The 19,558-nt window shown below is 42.2% G+C and overlaps 1 protein-coding gene and 1 pseudogene across 17 annotated transcripts; one reads left to right on the top strand and one right to left on the bottom strand.

Annotated features, from left to right (window-relative positions):
- Positions 1-23: 23 nt before the first annotated feature.
- Positions 24-1,246, bottom strand: LOC139820890 (uncharacterized; annotated as a pseudogene).
- Positions 1,247-2,589: 1,343 nt separating this feature from the next.
- On the top strand, positions 2,590-19,492 carry Sec16 (Secretory 16). Of its 17 annotated transcripts, none has more exons than XR_011733896.1 (19): positions 2,592-2,934; positions 3,626-3,679; positions 3,762-7,333; positions 7,685-7,770; positions 7,862-8,072; positions 8,722-8,828; positions 8,915-9,065; positions 9,133-9,271; positions 9,352-9,619; positions 9,710-9,879; positions 9,961-10,545; positions 10,625-11,083; positions 11,335-11,367; positions 13,281-13,526; positions 13,876-14,164; positions 14,479-14,558; positions 15,216-15,260; positions 15,898-15,984; positions 16,622-16,679. XR_011733896.1 is itself a non-coding variant. In XM_071790022.1 (19 exons), exons 2-18 carry the CDS (start codon positions 3,674-3,676, stop codon positions 16,697-16,699), a joined length of 6,660 nt encoding a protein of 2,219 aa, XP_071646123.1. In that variant the 5' UTR covers positions 2,592-2,934; positions 3,626-3,673; the 3' UTR covers positions 16,700-16,746; positions 16,835-19,492. The 17 variants fall into 17 exon arrangements, 12 of the variants coding, with proteins under 12 accessions (XP_071646123.1, XP_071646127.1, XP_071646132.1 ...); XR_011733895.1 differs by having other exon boundaries at positions 15,213-15,260; XM_071790022.1 differs by lacking the exon at positions 15,216-15,260 and adding an exon at positions 16,835-19,492 and having other exon boundaries at positions 13,876-14,257; positions 16,622-16,746.
- The last annotated feature ends 66 nt before the right edge of the window (positions 19,493-19,558 follow it).

Below are 19,558 nucleotides of genomic sequence, written 5' to 3'. Positions count from 1 at the left end.
GGCGCGAGCGAAAGCACGCTCCGCGGCCTTACCATCGGCGAGCGCATCGTGAAAAGGAAAGAAGACGGCACATCCAAAATCGGGACATAAAGGACGTCTTAAAAACATTATTGAGACGTCTTTTAGACATTATTGAGACATTTTTAAGACATCATATTGTAAGACGTCTTATTAAAGACATATTTAAGACATCATATCATAAAACATCTTAAAAATGTCTTAAATATGCCTTTAAAAGGTCTTATGATAGAATTTATTTACTTCAGCTTTTACATAAATAGCCAGGAAGGGACTTGGTTTTATACAATTTAAAACTTATCCTCACTCATCCATCCATACCAATTGTACGCTCGCTGCCCTCTAGAACCTAAACTACTTAGACCTAAACTATCACAATCTTTATCTTTGGCTTGATTTTTCTTTCTCTTTTTAATTTCCTTCTCCCTCTCCTTCCATAATTTCCGCAACATTTTACCCTTATCTAAATCTAGTTCATCACTCCACAGCCTTTTCCACTTCTCCGCCTCGTCATTACCTAAAACCTTAAACCATGATACACTCGCTCTCTGACATTCCTTTACATAATGTTCCATACAGTCATTGCCATCACCGCACCAAATACATTTTTTCCAATCTTCTAACCAATATTTGTTTGCTTCTTCCAAATTTCCGCATCTCAGTTTTATTAAAGCTCTTACGTACATCATCATCTATCCTTACCCTTTTTAAACTATTCTTCTTCAAATATTCCGGACCTCCATCTAACTTATCTAATATACTTTATATCTTTTATTATGCCTTGCCTCTAGGATTTTATTCCCTTCCCATTGTCTCTAGTTATCTCTTTCCCTATTTATTATTTTATTTTCTAAATTCGCTTCCTCTCTTCTCAGTTCCTCCAGTATACCTATTCCCCATCCGTTCCTGTTGTAATATCTTTCTCTCTCAATACTATACCTATCCTTCCACCCATAAGCTTCCTTTTCCTTCCAACAGTGCCTTACAATATCTCCTCCCATACCTTTTAAAATTCTTTCTTCATACCTCATTGCCCTTATGCCCATCCTACCATTAATTTAACCATACCTAGTTCCCTTGATATCACATACCTTGGTGTACAGAAATCTATAGAAAATATCCAACAAATATAGTCCATCATTATTTTTTCCAACTCTACCTTCTCTTCCCATCCCTAAATTTCTACCCCATACGCCATAACGCTCTGCATCAAATATTTAAACATCATCCACCTTCTTAAGAAATCTCCCCTACATATTCTTTCTCCTAGTCCCCAGACTTTTCTAACCGCAATCCTACCTTTTTTTATCAATTCTCTAATGTGGTCCTTATAGTTACCATTCTTGTTAAACGTAAAACCTAAATATTTAAAAGTCTGTACCTCTTCTATATATTTTTCATCCCATTTCCATACCTCCTTTGCCTTCTTTTCTTTTCCTATTAAACACTACAATCTTTGTCTTATCTGTACATAGCTCTAATTTTCTTTCCTTTAGGAATCTTTTCAGTGTGCTCATCATATCTATCAGTGCATCCCTATTTCTCGCTACCATCACAATATCATCCGCATACTCTAAATTCCAAACCCTAATCTTATCTACCTCTATTCCTCCTATTCCTCTCTTTTCCATTACCTCAGCTAAATCCGCTATATACAGATTGAACAGAAGTAGACTCATTACGCATCCCTGCCTTACTCCTTTTGATGTCTGGAACTCCTCCGTATATACATGACTGGTCCTCACCACAACTTCCGTTTCCTCGTAAATCCTTTCCAATCTTCTCATCAGTTGTTCTTTTATTCCCTTTCCTCGTAGAATCCTCCACAGGATTTCCCTATCCACATTATCAAATGCAGCCTTGAGATCTGCAAACAACGCGTACACCTTTTCCACTTTACCTCCTTTTCCTTTTACCTTTAAAAGGTCTTATGATATGGTGTTTGAAAGATGCCTTAATAATGTCTAAAAGACGTCATAATAATGTTTTTAAAGCCTTGTGTCCACGGTACTAGAAATCACTCCGAGATCTCGAACGGAGAAAAAATTGACAATCATATATTTAAACAGTTCGGCAATTGACCAATGCAATTGGTTAATTCTTTCTCCGTCCGAGATCTCGGAGCGATTTCTAGCATTGTGGACACAAGACTTAAGACATTTTATGTCGAGTGATCTCGATCGTCCCGATTTTGGACATATGGTGCTGTCAGGAAAGCCGAAAGCGGGACGCGCGATCCGCGTGCGCGACGTTCGCGCACTCGTCCCGCGTCGCTCGTGGGAGGAAATTCCCCGCGCCGCGAGGATTGAATAACGTTCGAGCGCGCGTTTTCGAGACGCGGGCGATCGCCGGCGCGCAAATCGGGCCCGTAAATCATACATCTTTGTTTCCTCAAAAGGAAATAAAGGAGTTTTCTTTAAAATTGTAATCGACGCGTCGCGTTCGAATGTTCGAATCGAATCGGCGGGCCGCCATCTCGCGCGCGCGATCGGTGTTGAGTCCGCCGCCTCAGCGCGGCGGCGCTCGGCTTCCGGCCTCGGCGCTCGGCTTTGACGTTCGTTGACGTTCGTCGCGGTTCCGCTCGCGTCACTCGCGTGGAAAGTCGCTACCGGGGAGAGCGGGGAGAGAGAAAGGATCCGTGACGTGCTCGATCTGCCAAGTCGTGTCTTGCCTCTCTCTTCATCTCTCATTCTCTCTCTCTCTCTCTCTCTCGCGCGCACGTCGAAATGTCCGCGTACTCGTGAGATCGTATTATCGTATCCGCGCGCGCGGCCATCGACGTCGAAGACGAGGACGACCTGGACGACCTGCCGTGAAGAGGAACCCGTGAAAGTGGCTGGCGGCGGCGGCGGTGGCGGCGGCCAATAATGCGCATACCGGACGCGGCGTGGAGACGGCAGCGACGATAGCTTTTAGGTGAGCGAGCGAGCGTTTACGTTTGTAGAAACCTCGGCTCTCCCCCGCGCCGTCTCTCGACTCTCTCGACAGCTGGCTGCCCGGTGCTCGCGATCGCGCCGCGCTTCCCGGACGGCGCCTCTCCCGGAAGGCACCCTGCCACGTCCGTCGTTACATAATTGCGTTAAATCGCCGCGACTCCGCGTCGTCGGGGCAGGGATTCCTCGTCTGACGCGAGCCTCCTTATCGCGGCCCGAGGACCCACCTCCCGCTCGCCGAGCCGCTTCGCGAAACGGATCTTATCGAGTGCGATCGCTTTCGTCGCTCGCTCGCGACTTTCGCTCTCCTCTTCTTCCTGTCGCGGGAACGCGACGCGTCGGGGGACCTTCGGTGATCTTCCGGTGCTACGGGGACTCGCGGCTAATGACCCATTTATAATTTACATCCGTGTACGCCGAGGCTGTCAGTGTCGCGGTGACGAGACGTTTTCCGCAATCGCGAAGACAATTCAGCCAATTAAACACTCGCGCTTTGACGGTAGAGTTCGTTAAATTATTCTTAGCTGATTGCCAACCGTCCGAAAGTGACATATGTATGCAAAATATGCGTGAGTGAAATTGTAAATTAACGAAAACGTTTTGTCACGTTTCTGCCGTCTCTGTCGACTTTCCATTGAAGATTATTCGCTACATTGTGTGTTGTTGATTTGCAGATCTCAAAGATTGTGCTGTGAATCAGGCCGTACCGTCCTGCAGGCAGCATGAACGTAAGTATTACAAGTTTAATTGCTTTACGTGACGTGAGTTACACAGCGGAATGAGTGATTTGACTGTTAACTGCAATTTTAGAATCCTTATCGAGCTAGACCCATCAGAGCACGGGTGGATCATACGGCTGCGTACGGAGTGCCCAATCAAAACATGTGGGTGCCCATGTCGAGACCTCAATCGGACGTTCCGCCGAACGATACCACCCAGCAGTCTCTCGTGAACCAATCAAAACCTGCCAGCGATACGTGGAAGGATCCTTGGGACTGGAATCTGGATCAACAATCAGATACCCAGCAGCAGCAACCACCACCACAACCGCCACATCAGCAGCAACAGCATTATGTACCTTCGTATCAGAATCAAGGGCAGCTGATATCCTCTTCTGCGCAAAATCATTATTACAAGAATCTTAATGGTAACACGTCCGATGTACTTAACCAGAACTCCGTGTCGGACAGAAACACTCCCAGAACAGAGCCCGCTCGTCAGACCGGATCGACTTACACGGATTCTTTTCCGCCCTTTACGAACTACAATCAAAATCAGCAGTATCCGTTGCCGCCTCAATCGAGCAACGCGAAATCCGGTTATGAGCACGCTCAATGGTCGAGCGAGCAGTCGCAAAATGCAGCTTATCCCCAGCAGAGACTTCTGCAGCAGAGCCAGAAGGATCAGCCACCGTTGCATCCGCCACCGGCACATCCCCCACCGATGGCACCGCATAATAATTATAACTGGAACAAAGACGACGCGACGACACCGGCACACCCGCCACCGATGGCACCGCATAACAATTATAACTGGAACAAAGACGACGCGACGAACTTGCCGCTGCAAAGTAATTGGCAGAATCACAACGATACGCTGAGTCAGTGGCAGGATCAGAACGTGCCGCAGGATTTGCAGCAGCCAATAGTTGACAATATGAGCAATCAGGGCGTGCAACCATCGCAAATGTATAACGCACCTGTCGAAGTCAACAAGGAACATTCCATGAACTGGCCTGCCAGTGGGCAGCAGGGTAATACCGAACCGAGTGCTAAGTCTAATGTATCGAACCAGTGGCACAATCAAAATCGCGAGTCCCAACATCAACCCGCGCATTTAGTACAAACAACGAATAATGTAGACGACACATTTGCTGCTTGGCCGCCATCGGGCAACATTAGTGCCTCGCACGATTGGAGACATTCCAACGTGCAAAGCGAATCTGTACATCCTACGCAATGGTTACAGCCGACGGGCGCGGATAACAGTTCGTTCGCGGAGAACGTACCGCAGAACAATAACGGCACTAGGTTTGCCGCAAACGAGTGGCAACAGATGCACATGGCGCCGTTTAATTATACTCCAGCGTCTACAATTGCACTTACGACTATTGAAAATATTGTACATACGCCCAACAACAATGAGCAGGAAAGCGAGAAACAAGCGGCAGTAGCTTCTACCCCAAGTACCGTATCGCCTCATGACTCGATCAGTTATCCTAAATCGAGCGACGTCAAGTCACTGATTGGAGACCACCATCATCTGAACGTACTGACTGACGACGCACCGAAGAGCGATCCTTCCAAAACCGTTCTTATCGGCGAGAAGGATGATCGTACTTTCGCTCCTACAGCGGCAGAGGAATTAACCAGCAATTTTGGTCAACTCAACATTGGAAGCAAGTCGGGAAAACATATCGATCCTTTAGGCGAATCGTTAGAGGTGCATTCGAGCCCCGTAGAAGGGAGAGCTCAACATCCTGCTAATTTTAACGTCGCGAGTATCCGAGGGAATTCCGTACCCGACAACATGCCCGTGCTACCTCCGGATTACGCGCCAAGCGGCATCGAGAACTCGCATGCCGTCGATAGCCAGCCAGTGGTCGGTCAAGATCTTCTAATACCTAATACATATCAAAGTGCCGCTAAGATAACGGACGGTGTCTCGCAAAGCGGGTACGATCAATGGTACAATCAAAACACGCTGGAGAACGCGTGGTACGCGAAGGATCACACGCGCCCGCCTCCCAAGCAGTGGAACACCCCCGAACAGAACGTGGAGAACTACGAGAACATCCAGCAAACGTCCGACTTCATAAACGTCGAGGTCGTCGCGCCCGCGACGTTGAAGGAGCGCGATATTTACGGTTCGCGGGACTCCATAAACAAGGAAACGTTGGACAACGATCCCAAGCCGAGCGCGAATCCTAAGGAAGCGACGAACATCCGGGACTTCAGGGAGGAAGTGAACAACGTCGAGGTGCTGTCGATGCAGCAACAACAGTCTCAACAAGTACGGCCTCATCCCCCTCTGGCGGAACAGACGCCGGACAATTACGAGTTCGCTTCGAACGATAGGAACACGTTTCTGGAGACCGGCGAGTTGACGGACTCGCATCAGGAACACGAGCCGACGCCGCCGAGCCAGGACGACGAGAACGACGAAGTGCCTAACGATATTCCCTTCCTGCGCGAAGTACCGGGGCAATCGAGCACCATAGATCCACGCAGGAACGATCCTACGGGTCAGGAGCATCACGTGCAGACCGGGCAACGTCTGTCCGATCCCAGGAGAAACGATCCGTCGGGTCAGGAGCAAAGTATGCAAGTTAGGAACTTACCCGACAGAGCGGAGCGTCGCGACGTTCTTCCAGGCCAAGAGAGGAACGTGCCTCTGTTACTGCGAGGCGACTCGGACACGCTGGAGCGGCGAAACGATCCCTCGGGCAGGGAACGTTCTCTCCCACCGCAAAAGTCGCGGAACGATCCGTCGGGCGAGGAGAGGTATCAGCTTCAGTCGCAGATAATGCTGGAGCCGAGCGAGACCCGCGAGGTCCTCGGTAGAGGCAACGAACCCGACGAAGTCGCGCAGCAAACGGACGCGGAGCTGAGGCAGATACCAGGCGGTGCGTCCTCCAACGACGTCACGCAGTTATCGGACGACAGAACAACGGGTGGTAGAGTCGTTACCGGCTCCCCTCCGGAGGCTCCTCCTCCGACGATGGCCGCGATGCAGGATCAGGCGAGTGAATCGCGAAGCAAGCGCGAGGAAGCGGTGGGCGCGTCCCTGGAGAGCGAGAGCCAGGGTATCTCCGGCTCGTCGAATCGCCGGGATTCCTACGAGGACGAGGAGGACGAGGGATCACGCAACAGCCGGGACGAGAGCAGAGAGAGACGACGAGAGACCAGTCCCGATCGCCGACGATACGAATACGATCGGAAGAACGCGTATTACGAGCGTGATCGCGAATACGAGGACGATTACTATTACGAGCGCCGACGCGTAGGCGACAATGATCGTCAGTACAACGCCCGCGACGACTTCGAGCGACGGGATGTCCCGTATCGGGACGACGAGCGTAAGCATCAAAGTCGCGACGACCTGGATCGACACGGTAGAGACGATATGGACAGGAGAGTCAGGGGAAAAGAGGATGTGGATGAAAGAGACGGCAGGAGGAGACCGGATGATCGCAGACGAGTCGATGATCCACGTCGTCGGGACCCGAGAGACTACGATGCGCGGTATTCTAGAGATCCTAGGGATAGAGAGTACGTGGATCGTGACAGAAGAAGGGACGACAGACGACCTCGAAGATACGACGATTACGATATTAGAGATCAGTACAGAAGGGAGTACTACGACGATCCTTATGGAAGAAGGTATATTCGATGTCTAAATGCAAGATATTTCTGAAATAAGTGACCGAACTTTATCGGCGTATTCTCTACTGATTATTTTGATAAAAAGATTCCCAAGTATTTAAACTAATTCTATTATTTCTATCACTGTATAATTTTGATATTTAGCTATATTTGTTTCTACTATTTAACAATATTAAATGATATGACAGTAGATGCTATACAACTTTTATGCTTGTAACTTGAAAAGAATATTTATGACTGAGTAAAATATATTATTAACATTTTGTCGCGGATTTTGAGAAACAATTAACTGTTTTAATTAATATATTGTATATTTTGCATATTATATTCATTTATATATTCTTTCAGTTCTAGGCCTTCAAGTAGATCGTCTTACAATGATAGAGACCGTGAATACTACATGCGTACAAGGGATCCTTATTATGCATATAATGGTACTTGCTGCAATATAAAATACATATACATTAAGAAATACAAAGAACAATTGAAAATAGTTATTAAATATGTATTTAATTGTAAATGTAGGATACAGTGGATATGATTATGGTACTCATTACGGTAGTAATTATTATGCATATCTCGAAAACCTACGACGGACGAATCCTGCCGCCTATTCCGAGTGGTACCACAAATATTATGCCAGTCAGCATCAACAACAGCATATCGCCAGAGGAGTCGGCAATTATCCAGAGGATAGAGCCAGCGTTCATTCCGGCCGTAGCTCCTGCGACGATAGGTATGTTCTGAAATCTTTTGTTAAGAATTTAAAAAAGAATTAAGAGCTTTTGAACAGTCATTGTTTCTTACCTGGTTTCGGATTTTATAACGTTCGTTGTATGTCAGATTTTTTCCAATCCCAAGTGCATGTTTTCACTCACCCAACAAGGCATTTTATGTCCCACATTTCGGATATTCCGGATGGGCCGGAAATCTGCGGGAGCGCAGTACGGTTTGTCGCAATTTTAATAGGTGAGACCGGGAGTCTCCTCTCAGTTTGAAACTTCTAAGCTAGATGTGTCAAAAATTCAGTTTTCTGCCAGTATTTTAAAATTTTAATCATGTAAATGGCATACCTACAGTTGGCTAGATATACATAGAATATCGTGTAGAATTAATCATGACAGTTAATATGAAATGTATATTACTACAACGATTATTTAACGTAGTAAAATATTATACAGTACAACAGTAATAAAGTAATAGAAATGTACAAAATTGTGTGCTTAATTTTGCTCGTACTAAACTAAAGTTTAAGTAGAACATGCTTATTTTGTATTTAATTATATGTGCCTTTTAATATTTATCATAATTAATACATTAGTTTATATTTTTCGTAATTCTTTAAAGGTACTTTGTTAAAAGAAAGAATAACGTATTTATTTCAGGACCACTGGTGATAAACGAACATTGGGTGATATGTCGCTATTGGAAGATTCGATAATTACTTCTGCTCGATTGACACCGACTAAATATTCCACGTCTCATGCATATGGTATAACTTGTGATCGATTTTGTATTATATATATTATTATTATTAATGTTTAATATTACTAAGTTAATTTAAAAATTTACTCATAGGATGCTTTTCTATTGGGTCTTTGGTACACGTTCACCCGAGCTATCCAGCTGACGGCGAGAGAGCGAAAGTGGACATTTTTCGCGTAGATCATTTACTCGCACATGATCCTATTGCACGCGATTTACGATTATATCCGGGACCTCTAATAAAGTAAGTAGAATCATACAAAAGTATAATAACAATATAAACATAATATACATAACGTAACTTATTACAGCGGCGTAACGCATAAGAAGACTATCATAGAATATTGTGAAAATAAAATTAAAAAAGCAGTGGTAAATGAAGAAATAATCGATCGCGCTTCATACATCTTGCTATACGAACTGATGATTATGTTAATTCAACAGAATGGAGTAAGACTTTTTATTTGAAAGTTTACTAGTTTTAAAAAATGTGTTGTTCAAATAAATTAATATTGCTTAAATTTATCCAGAATGTTGTCGGTGTCGATATTGCCGGGCTCTTGCTGCGTAACAAGGATGCTTATCCTTACGACGCGAATAAATTCATCAGATCTCAGGATGTAAGACGCAGAGAATCGCAAATATCGCAACGATCTGGAGCGACGGGCAGCGACGGAAGTACCCAGGATATCTCGGTGCTATCCGAGAAATCTGAAACCAAGCTGCGAAAAACTGTAGAGCAAATAACAGACGAATTCAGAGATACATTACTCTATGGACGGGTTCAAGAAGCATTAGGTATAAAAAAAGACTTTAGTCTTTATTAGGTATCGTTTAACGTTGTGAATGGTTTTTAGTTATTTATTTCTTTTTACTTATCTGTAACAGAGTACGCGATGAACGAAGGACTTTGGGGCCACGCTCTCTTCCTGGCTAGTAAACTGGATAAACGTACACATGCTTCTGTAATGACTCGTTTTGCGAACAGTCTGCCACCGCACGATCCGCTGCAGACCCTATATCAGCTGCATTCTGGTCGTGTACCTGCTATAGTTACGGTAAGAGTTATACTTGTATCTTATGATAAAATTATTCATGCTTCTTCGCTGTGTTATCGATTATTCGATTTTCTTCTACAGTGCGTTGCGGATCCACGCTGGGACGATTGGCGGCCTCATTTAGCTATGATTATTTCCAATACCTCAGCGAATCCAGAAGTTAATCGCCGATCAATAACGACTCTCGGGGACACGTTATTCGCTAGAGGCGACATCCATGCCGCGCATTTTTGTTACATACTCGCGCAAATTGATTTTGGGGCTTACGGAACTAATGGAGTTAAACTCGTGCTGATCGGCGCTAATCATAATAAGTCGTATTCTGAATTTTTCACCATGGAAGCTGTCATGTTAACGGAGATTTACGAATATGCACGAAACCTCAGCGATCCCTGTTTCACATTAGTAGATCTTCAAACATTCAAGTTCGATCTAACTGTGAAAATGGTAGACTGTGGCTTGATAGAAAAGGCTCTATTGTATATCGAACAGATTGCAACAAATATCGCGAACGACCCGTCGAAATACAAGAAATCCTTCATCGAAGCGGTTTATGTATTGGGCGACCGAATCAAATATCACGATCCGGTCTATAAGGATGCTATTGAGGATGCTGCGAATGTAACGTGGCTTAATAAATTGGCAGAGATAGTTGGCAAATATCAGGTAATTTATAATTACTTTGCGAGATATATTTAGTTTTATTGCGCGATTAGTGCAGGTATTAAATAGAATTCTGTTGTAGGAGGAACAGACTGTCGAAAATGAGACATATGGTTCCCGTACTATGACAGAAAATCAAGAAATTCATGAAATGAAACATCAGCAGCAGCAGCAGCAATCGTTACCGCCGCTATCATCGCAACAACAATGGAATACTATTCAAGCCGATTACGGTGACGGGCCTACATCAATGATGGAAGTAAATACGAGCGAAATGCAGTCAGATTGGCAACCATTGTCTCTGCCCACGAATATTCAAGATACATACGATCCGAACGCGCAATATATGAGAAACATGGACGAATCTGTTCAGTACCAGCAGTCGCAGCAACAGGATTATTGGGGCCAGCAACCGTATTATCAGAATAATTATGGAAGAAATGAAACTATGCCTAATTGGCAGCAACAGTCTGGATCAGGCTTAACCACCGATCAGGCTGATGTAAATAACACGCAGCAACAAGACAAATGGAACTATGAGGTATATTAAAAAGTAGCTATATTGCATATTTTTTGCAGATATTTTAAATACAAAACATCAGTCATTACATATTTGTCTCATAATGTATTTACACATTCATATAATTCTTTCTCATTTTTTAATGAATACCGATTCTTTACAAAAATAATGTCTCATTTTCGCTCATAATTTCATACATTATTTACTTCAAAATACAAAATACAGAACAATTAACATTTTTCACCTGTTTCTTGATGCTTGCTCACCGACAGGCGGAAAGGGAAGACAAAACGCCCACTCCTGAAGTAAGTAATTATGGACTTACCTCGGATAATATTCTCGATCCTGAAGGATCGTCACGTGCTGCCGGCATTAACACGTTACGCCGTCGCAATGTGTCTGTAAAGTCAAATCCGTGTATCGCCTCTGCATTTGATGATAATACTCCTGGCAATGTACCTACGTTCTTTAATCTGTCCGGCGATAATGTCGATGTCAAAGCTCAAAATTCTCGTAGGAGATATCCTAAATTGACCACGAACTATCCAAAAATTGTACCAAACAAAGTACATCCGAAAGATATTAGAAAACCGAGACGCGTCGATCCTATATTTTTGAAACCACCGTGCTCGCAACCACCGGTGTTCCTAAAATGTAAGATTAAGAAAAAGAATCCGTCCGAAGATAAGGAAGAAACGGCGTCGGACAGGCCGGACGAAGGAAGTTTACCCGCGTCGTCGCAAACTACAGATTTAGATATTCAATTTAGCAAATTGAAACTCGAGTCTCTTTTAGCAGATTTATCCTCCGAAGCCAAAGACGCCCACGTCGCTTTCAATAGCGAAGCACAAACCTTGAAACAGTATTGTAATTTCGAGGAGAAGAAAGTTATGAGGGTGGCACCGCATATTCGCAGAAAGGATGTTATTTGCGACACGGTAGACGCGTGGTCGTACGATAGTATCGGTCAAAATATCACCGAATCGCCCAGATATAAGCCGCTGGTTTTCGGTGGCACGTATCCGATTGATTTACCGCTTAGATTCAGAAACAATAATCGTCTAACCGATGATACTTCCGCTAAAGATAATACATCTTTGACTTACGACATTGATATGCCCACGAAATGCGATTAAAAATGTAATCTGTAAGCGCGTATAATTGTGGCCAAGTTTTCTGTACGTGTTAAATACAGAGGTATACGTGAATGTAACTATGTGATGGATATAACTGGATTTTCGTGTTTAAGTGTTAACAGAAGAAATTCTTTTTTTTTAAATATGGCAATACATAAATAATTTTTCAGTATTTTTCAACATTTAATAGAATTATTGAAAAGAAACAGTGAAAGAACTATTAATAGATTTATAATAAATATTTCGGTTTATATATATATATATATATTATCTTGAAAGTCGAATTTTTACATGTTACTATATAAAAAATGTCCAGATACTAACGAGGAAAAAAATCCATATGCTGTGATCAAATAGAGACGTAAAAAATCCTGCTTTTGTCATATTAATTACGTACTGTGTAATTTTATAAAATTTGAATATTATTTTAAGTACTGTTTGAATGTGTAGATATATATAGACGTATTGTTACTGTTGGCATCAAACGCATAATAAAGTTTTGTCATATAATGCATTTTCTTGAACTTCTTGAGATTTTAAACACAATTCGTCGTATATAAAAATGTAGGCTATCGCATATATAGACTGTCGAAAAAAAAAAAAGATTATAGACTTAGGGGCCATGTAATATTAATTAAAACGAGCGAGAGATTTAAGGCTTGATCAACGTAGATTGAAAAGTTAATCTTGTAAAATTAAGAACTTAATTCCAACTTAATATTTACCACGTGTCCTCTAAGTTCTAAATCCTTTTTTCAACACATGTGGAGCTTATTTGCGCTTTTCACGTTCTGCTTTCTAATGCGATTCTGATTTCAATCGTTTACTAATCGTACACTTTGAACATAAAACACATCATCATAGAGCGACGTCATATCTAAAATAAACATGGTAATCAAAGTTTTTCATTTTTTACTGTAATACATTTGTGAGTATCGCATATTTTATAGGTGTTTCGAACATGGACTGCGATCAGATCACTGTTACCTGGCATGTGATAGGCGAACTCGCATTGTTACAGTAAATAGTGATGAACTTTGCTGGAACAAGCTTGCGATGATCAATCGTATATTTTATTTCAGCCTGCGCAGCCAACAATCTCCATGACACCGTCGACGGGTAAGCAGTATGATCCATTGGAAGAATTGGACGCGCTTGAGACACCACGATCGAGCGCTAAATCTGCGGCGGACGTGAAGAAAACGTCGGAGAAAACGGCCGAGAAGAAACCCGGCAACAGCGGTGGCTCCTGGTTCGGTGGTTTGTTCAGTAAACTCGCGCCCAAGCCGAAAAATCAAATGATATTACCGGACGATAGCGACCCAACGGTAAGAATCTGCCACTGTCGTGGCTTCGCCGTATCTTCCTACAGCTCATTAGAGAATTACGACGGACGGTTTTATGTTTTATGTCGTTAAGGGCTTGCGCGGATACTTTTGGTAATAGAATGCTACTTATGGTTGCAACAATGCTTATAAGACGGACGATAAACAGGCCAGTATAATGCTAGGATTTGTTGACTTAACTGTCAGCTAACTATCGACTAACGGATTGCTACTACTAATACTCTTTTATAATTCGTTAGCTAGATTTCTTTTCTTAACGTGCGAACGCAAACGGCGGAGAGACGTTGCTCGTGAAATCGCGGAATCAACTCGGTCGTCTTTTGTATTGCAGATTGTATGGGACCCGGTCGCCAAGAAGTGGATGAACAAGGATGAGGACGGCGACAGCGGTGCCGGGACGCTGGCCCCACCGCCGAAAACGTCCGACGTAAGTTTCCGTGCGCCGTCGATGGAACGCGGCCCGCAGCCGCCTCTACCTCTACCGAATGCACACAACGAGGATGCACCAGCGATGGATATCTCGAAATTGCCTACTGGTAGCAATATGTTTAAACTGCCAAAGGGTAGGAGTATGCGTGCCAACTACGTAGACATAATGAATCCCGGCGGAAAACCCAAAGGTAGCGCGGCATCGTCTAACGTGGCCACTCCCATAACGTCTCCGCTCGTACCTATGGCTACCTCATCTCCGCAGATGTTCGTTCCCGCGCCAAGTAAGCCATCGAGTTCCTATTCCTAAACTTCAACTCCTCGATTTCACTTGTGCGAGTTTGGTTCCCGGCTTGTTTTTCTCTGTATATTCGAAAGTATAATATTTAAAAAGAGCGAAAGACGTAACGAGTAAAAATAAATCCTCAGTTATGTTCTTCAATTCTCAAGCGAGGATTGAAGCAGTTGAAAACCAGTTAAAGTAACATCGTCTTTATCATGGCAGTTAATGATCCAACCGCTCCTGTGGATTTCCTGAGTCCGGCAGCAACTCCGCCGTCTGGAAACGTCGCGGAGAACACCCCAGTAAGTGCAACGCGGCGAAAATTTGTGCGGTCTCACAAACATTGAACTATGTACATATTATTGACGAACTATACGTTACAGTACAGAACCATACATATGTGTCTCCTTAAATTTCACATTACACAGTACATTCATTGCCCCCTTGCGTTGTAGCTGCAGTTTTCTGGTATGCAGCTTAGCCTTTGCGTGTTTTTTGAAACCGTAACGCTAACATGAACGGATTTTTTTTTGTACGTTTTCTCTATATAATCGTAACGAACAGTCTGTACACCTTACATTCGTTCCCTTAGTTTTGCATATTGTCTAGTTTTCTCAAAGATATCGTAATACCTTTGAATTGATCGTACTTATTTTTACTTATAATCTATGTGTACAGTAATTAACGTATTTATTGGAGCTCGATCGTGTAGTTTTTTTTTTTACAAGATGTTTACATTTATGGATTAGACTGCTCCAACACTGTGTCAGTCCTCCTATTTAAATCGCTATAACGATCAATGTTATTAATAGCATTAATTAAAATACACTTCTATCGCTTTCTACATTACATTTTAGTGACAGATACTTAATTAGACTTCTCCACTTTGCTACAGATTCTTTCTTTTGTGTACCTGTGTTTAATCTTACCTTTCTCTTTATATTTCTTTATGCAAGCAGTCGGGGAAGCAGAATGATGTAGCCAAATAATAATTATTGCTGATAGTAAGGACATATTTATTTTATTAATTTTACGTATCATTATTTGGTGTTTTACACACGCGCTTTCTCCTTGCCCACCGCTTCGCGAAAATGTGTGTGTGTGTAGCTTTTTCTCGCAAGAAGAAGGATTGTATTGCATTTCATAATCAAAGCTGGCTGTTAACATCTTATGTAGCCACTCTAGGGTGAATTTAATATCGCTCTGCATGTTTTCACTTTATTTGAAGTAGAACGACAGTAATGGCATATCTCCTTTGTGATCGTGAATGATTTTGTGTAATGTAAACACATCCTCTGTGAAATACTCCATTAATCATCTGCATACTCACACTGTGATCGAGGCATGAAAAAAGTGTTCTTTCTACTTTGCTGAAACGTTATGCTATATAGTACACGAGAACATGAATACCGTAATACCGATTTTCACGTTGTGTGACGCGAAGGAGAGCCTTTACGCTTTGTTAAACGACTTTGTTGAGATGCTATTGTTTTTTTAGCTATGCCTGCGAGCATAAGTGCAACGTGTAATCGCATAAATTGGTATTACTGGTAAACATATAAGATAAGACTAGCTAATTACAAGCGACGTGGCGAGTATCTGTTAGTGAGACAACCTTGTTGTGTTGTGTATGGCATATAGCTCTCTCGCTGGAGCTCGACCAGCTCGTTATCACGAGAGGTGCAGAGCTACACAATGAGGGATCCGCGGCTCCTTCAACGAAACAAGGTAATCCAATGTAATCCAAGGTAATCCAATGGCAATTAAATTCTTCCGCATTTCCAAGGTGACCACTTTCCAAATTTTATTACTGCGAAACATACTATGGTACGGGAGATTATGCTAGTACAATCTTTTTGTCTCTAATCAAGTTTGTTCGTGTGCCGAGCAAGACTCTTATCATAACTTTTAACGCCACTTCTATTACTAAAACTAGCTTACGCTTATCAATCATTATCAATCGCTACTTTCATGAGATCATTAATCACGGAATCGTGGGAAAGCTTGGTGAAGGATGATGTTGGATTCGGGTTTTGTAAAATAAGTTCACACATTAATTAATTACTTTTACTCCTGTTGTTTGTTGACATATATATATACATATATGTACATATAATTGTTCCAATTTATATCGTATCTTCTTATGCACTGTAAATTACAAACGCGCGTCACATACTTTTAACGAGGGAGATAGCAGAAGAATTAAAAAATGTATTGTTCCCTTACTGCTTACATATGAACTATAATTAATACGAATAATTTCGAAATAAAAAATTGTGCAAGCTCAAAAATCGAAGGACTTGCTTTCACTTCTAGTTACTCTTCTCACTAATTTTATGTACTTTAAATCAAGAATAATTTCTAGGGACCAATGATGTTCAACCCGAATGACATGAAGGATCGATCGGTGAAGAACATGCCACCTAGCAGATATCCACGATAATTTTTTTGCGACCGCTTATGGAAATAATTTGTTATTTAAATTAGAAGGTTTCTCTTATAACATTGCAATTGTATTTAATGTGAATATCTATTTCTGTATTAGAGAACGTGACAACAATAGTACATTTTTTTTTAGTGATCGCGCACGGTGCACACAGGTCTCTTGCGTATACCCAAGCACCGCAAGAAATACAGAAGATATGCATCTTTTTAGGCGTCTTCATATATTTGCGTTGCATTGTAGATAAATTTTTACATTTTGGAATTCTGTTCGAGTTTGTTTCTCTGTTGTATTTATCGTGTCGAATTAGATATTACGTTAAAATGTATTCAGAGATTCCTACGCGATAGAGGAGACAATTTCAGCGGTGCAATGGTGGCGTAGATAATTGAACCCAAGCACGTTTAATGATTTGTAAACTAGAAGCTTCCATTGCACACTTTTCGGTCAAAAGAATGTGCTCCTTTTCGATCAAGTTTTGCGGAATGTTAATTCGTATGCAGTGTGACGAATTTATTTGGAAGTTACGCACCGATTTCCATTTCTTATAAGCGCGCATTTCCATCGGATGATTACCTACGCATTTGCCAATCGTTATCCACCGTTAATCATCGTTATGGAAATGCGCGAGTGCATTCCCTATTTACTAATGTCCATCTAGATTGTAAGTAAATTGGTACCGGATTTCGATGTCACGCGAAGATTCAAAGTTCTGCAAGCGAGTTTGAATTATGTGAGTGAGGCGAGTTAGGTTGATATTTTTACTTGCGACCTATAATCGGAGATCTACATCTAAGTTAGAATTAAATATAATCCCTCGCTCTTTGAAGAGCGTCTTGTAAATGTGTAGACGATAGAGGGAAGATCGTAACGCTGAGATTATATAGCTTAGCTATATATCGCAGAATTTGTTAAAACACGGCCTCGGTATGTGCTGTAATTCTAAGTCTGATTTTATATGTACGGGGAAGAAAGGGGTATGTGCCGATAAATACGCGATGTTAGGAATATGAGAGTTTTATCGAGGGTAAATGGGAGGGGAGGGGGAACGAAATAGCGCGTTAAGTGTACGATAGGAATATTGTTGTTAGACGTCGGGCATATATATTACGAGATAATATTGATACACCAATAATACGCAACTGCCATCAACGTGCGGATAAATGCGAATTGAGGAGTTTGTAATCGCGTTTCCACTTGGTTCAATCGCGTTAGATTTGTAAGATACAAGATCCGGTTGGTGTCTCCGCGAGAAATTTGAATTAATTGGAAGGATCCTAGCAAAGAATAAGCGAGATGGTTTTAGTGGCTTCTCTCTGTACGCTGGGATGCCTCTATCGGAAAATAAATGTCCTAGGAGATATATATTTTTCGGTAAAGAGCGAGTACATCGCGAGTAAAAGCTCTTTACTTGGCTCAATTTATCGTCGCCCTGCGCTTCGTCTTCTATGAATACTGTTGATCGTTCAATTTTAGAATCTTTCGTTGAAGATATTATCGGCTATAATGGCTCATCTCGATTTATCTCGTTGGTAAACGTCCCGTAATATTGTCAAGATTGAGGAATTCTCGATAGATTTCTTTTGGATTAGCAGCAGATCTTTCTGGCGCATAAATATCCGTTTTGCCATTGACCACAACTAGGAGGGACTGGTTCTAGGGATAGACTTTTGTAAATTGTGACACTCGTAATACATTTTATATCTGTGACATACGAATTAGGTATATATCTTAAGTGCATTACAATATATTATATTATAATGTTATAATACATATAGTATTATAATATATGTAATATATAATATTATATATATTATAATACATAGAATTGTATTATTATAATTTATATTATAATATATACATTGTATTATTATAATATATATTACATGTTGATACTGTTGCAGAGACGCCGCGTATACATATACATATGTGTATATATATATGTATACGTGAACTCGTAAGATTTGTACATACTCTAAATGTAGCTTTCGTAAATTCCTATCGCAATTGTTTATATAGAGAATTCGCGCTTGTGTGTTTTTTAAATACCGAGACAGAGAAACGCATCCCGCGCTACGCCTTCGCCGAAACGTAGGGAACAGCCAAGAGTCGCTCTATTTGTGGTGAATGGCAGCTTATCGGCAGCGATCAGCGTCGATGATGAACCTTCGTTGAAAAGCCTGCGTCGTTGTTACAGCGAAATGTGTTATATAATACAGCATGTCGTCCTCTGTTCCTTGCGCGCGATCGAGCTTAAGTCGAGAATTCGGGTGGCAATGCGGAATGTGCAATTCAATTACCGTCTCTCTTTTCCGTTTCCTTGTTACTTGCCACCGTTCGCTCTCGTGCGAAAACACTCTGTTACGCGAGATCTCGCAGCGAGATATCATTAGCGTAAAGTACGAGTGCAATTGCTGCTCGCTCGTGAGAGAGAGAGCTCGCGGCAGCGATCACGTCACGGCGGGACAGGCGGGCGAGAAGAAAACAGAGGATTTTAAGATTAGCGTTAAAGTTGAACACAGAAGTATTACTCGAGTTGTAATGTAATGTAATGTATAGGCCGGTTTATATATGGAACGACGACGCGACTTCGTCCTTTGATGTAACATATTTGCTATATATTATACGTTCACGTACTTTCGAATTCCGAGTTGATGTACGTTTATGGGGGAAGAAGAAACTTGCGAAATTTACAATGATAATAACAATAGCGATAATCTACACTGTATATTATTAATATTAGGATTCACTGTCATACTATTGATATTATAATAAAGAACAATACAAATCGAAGAGATCCCGGCAGTGATTACTTAGCGGGTACGGGACGGATCGCGAGGGGGATGCGGAAAGGGGGGG

The sequence above is a fragment of the Temnothorax longispinosus genome, chromosome 10, assembly GCF_030848805.1.
Source record: "Temnothorax longispinosus isolate EJ_2023e chromosome 10, Tlon_JGU_v1, whole genome shotgun sequence".
NCBI classification, from domain to species: domain Eukaryota; kingdom Metazoa; phylum Arthropoda; class Insecta; order Hymenoptera; family Formicidae; genus Temnothorax; species Temnothorax longispinosus.
Note: the sequence above shows the minus strand (reverse complement) of the source record. Positions and strands in the feature narration are given on the sequence as shown.

What these genes read in the sequence shown, in the direction of transcription:
- Sec16 (XM_071790022.1), top strand. An exon ending in TATCCGGGACCTCTAATAAA is followed by an intron (nt 9,066 to 9,132) that starts GTAAGTAGAATC and finishes AACTTATTACAG; the next exon opens with CGGCGTAACGCATAAGAAGA. An exon ending in GATGTTCGTTCCCGCGCCAA is followed by an intron (nt 14,258 to 14,478) that starts GTAAGCCATCGA and finishes TTATCATGGCAG; the next exon opens with TTAATGATCCAACCGCTCCT.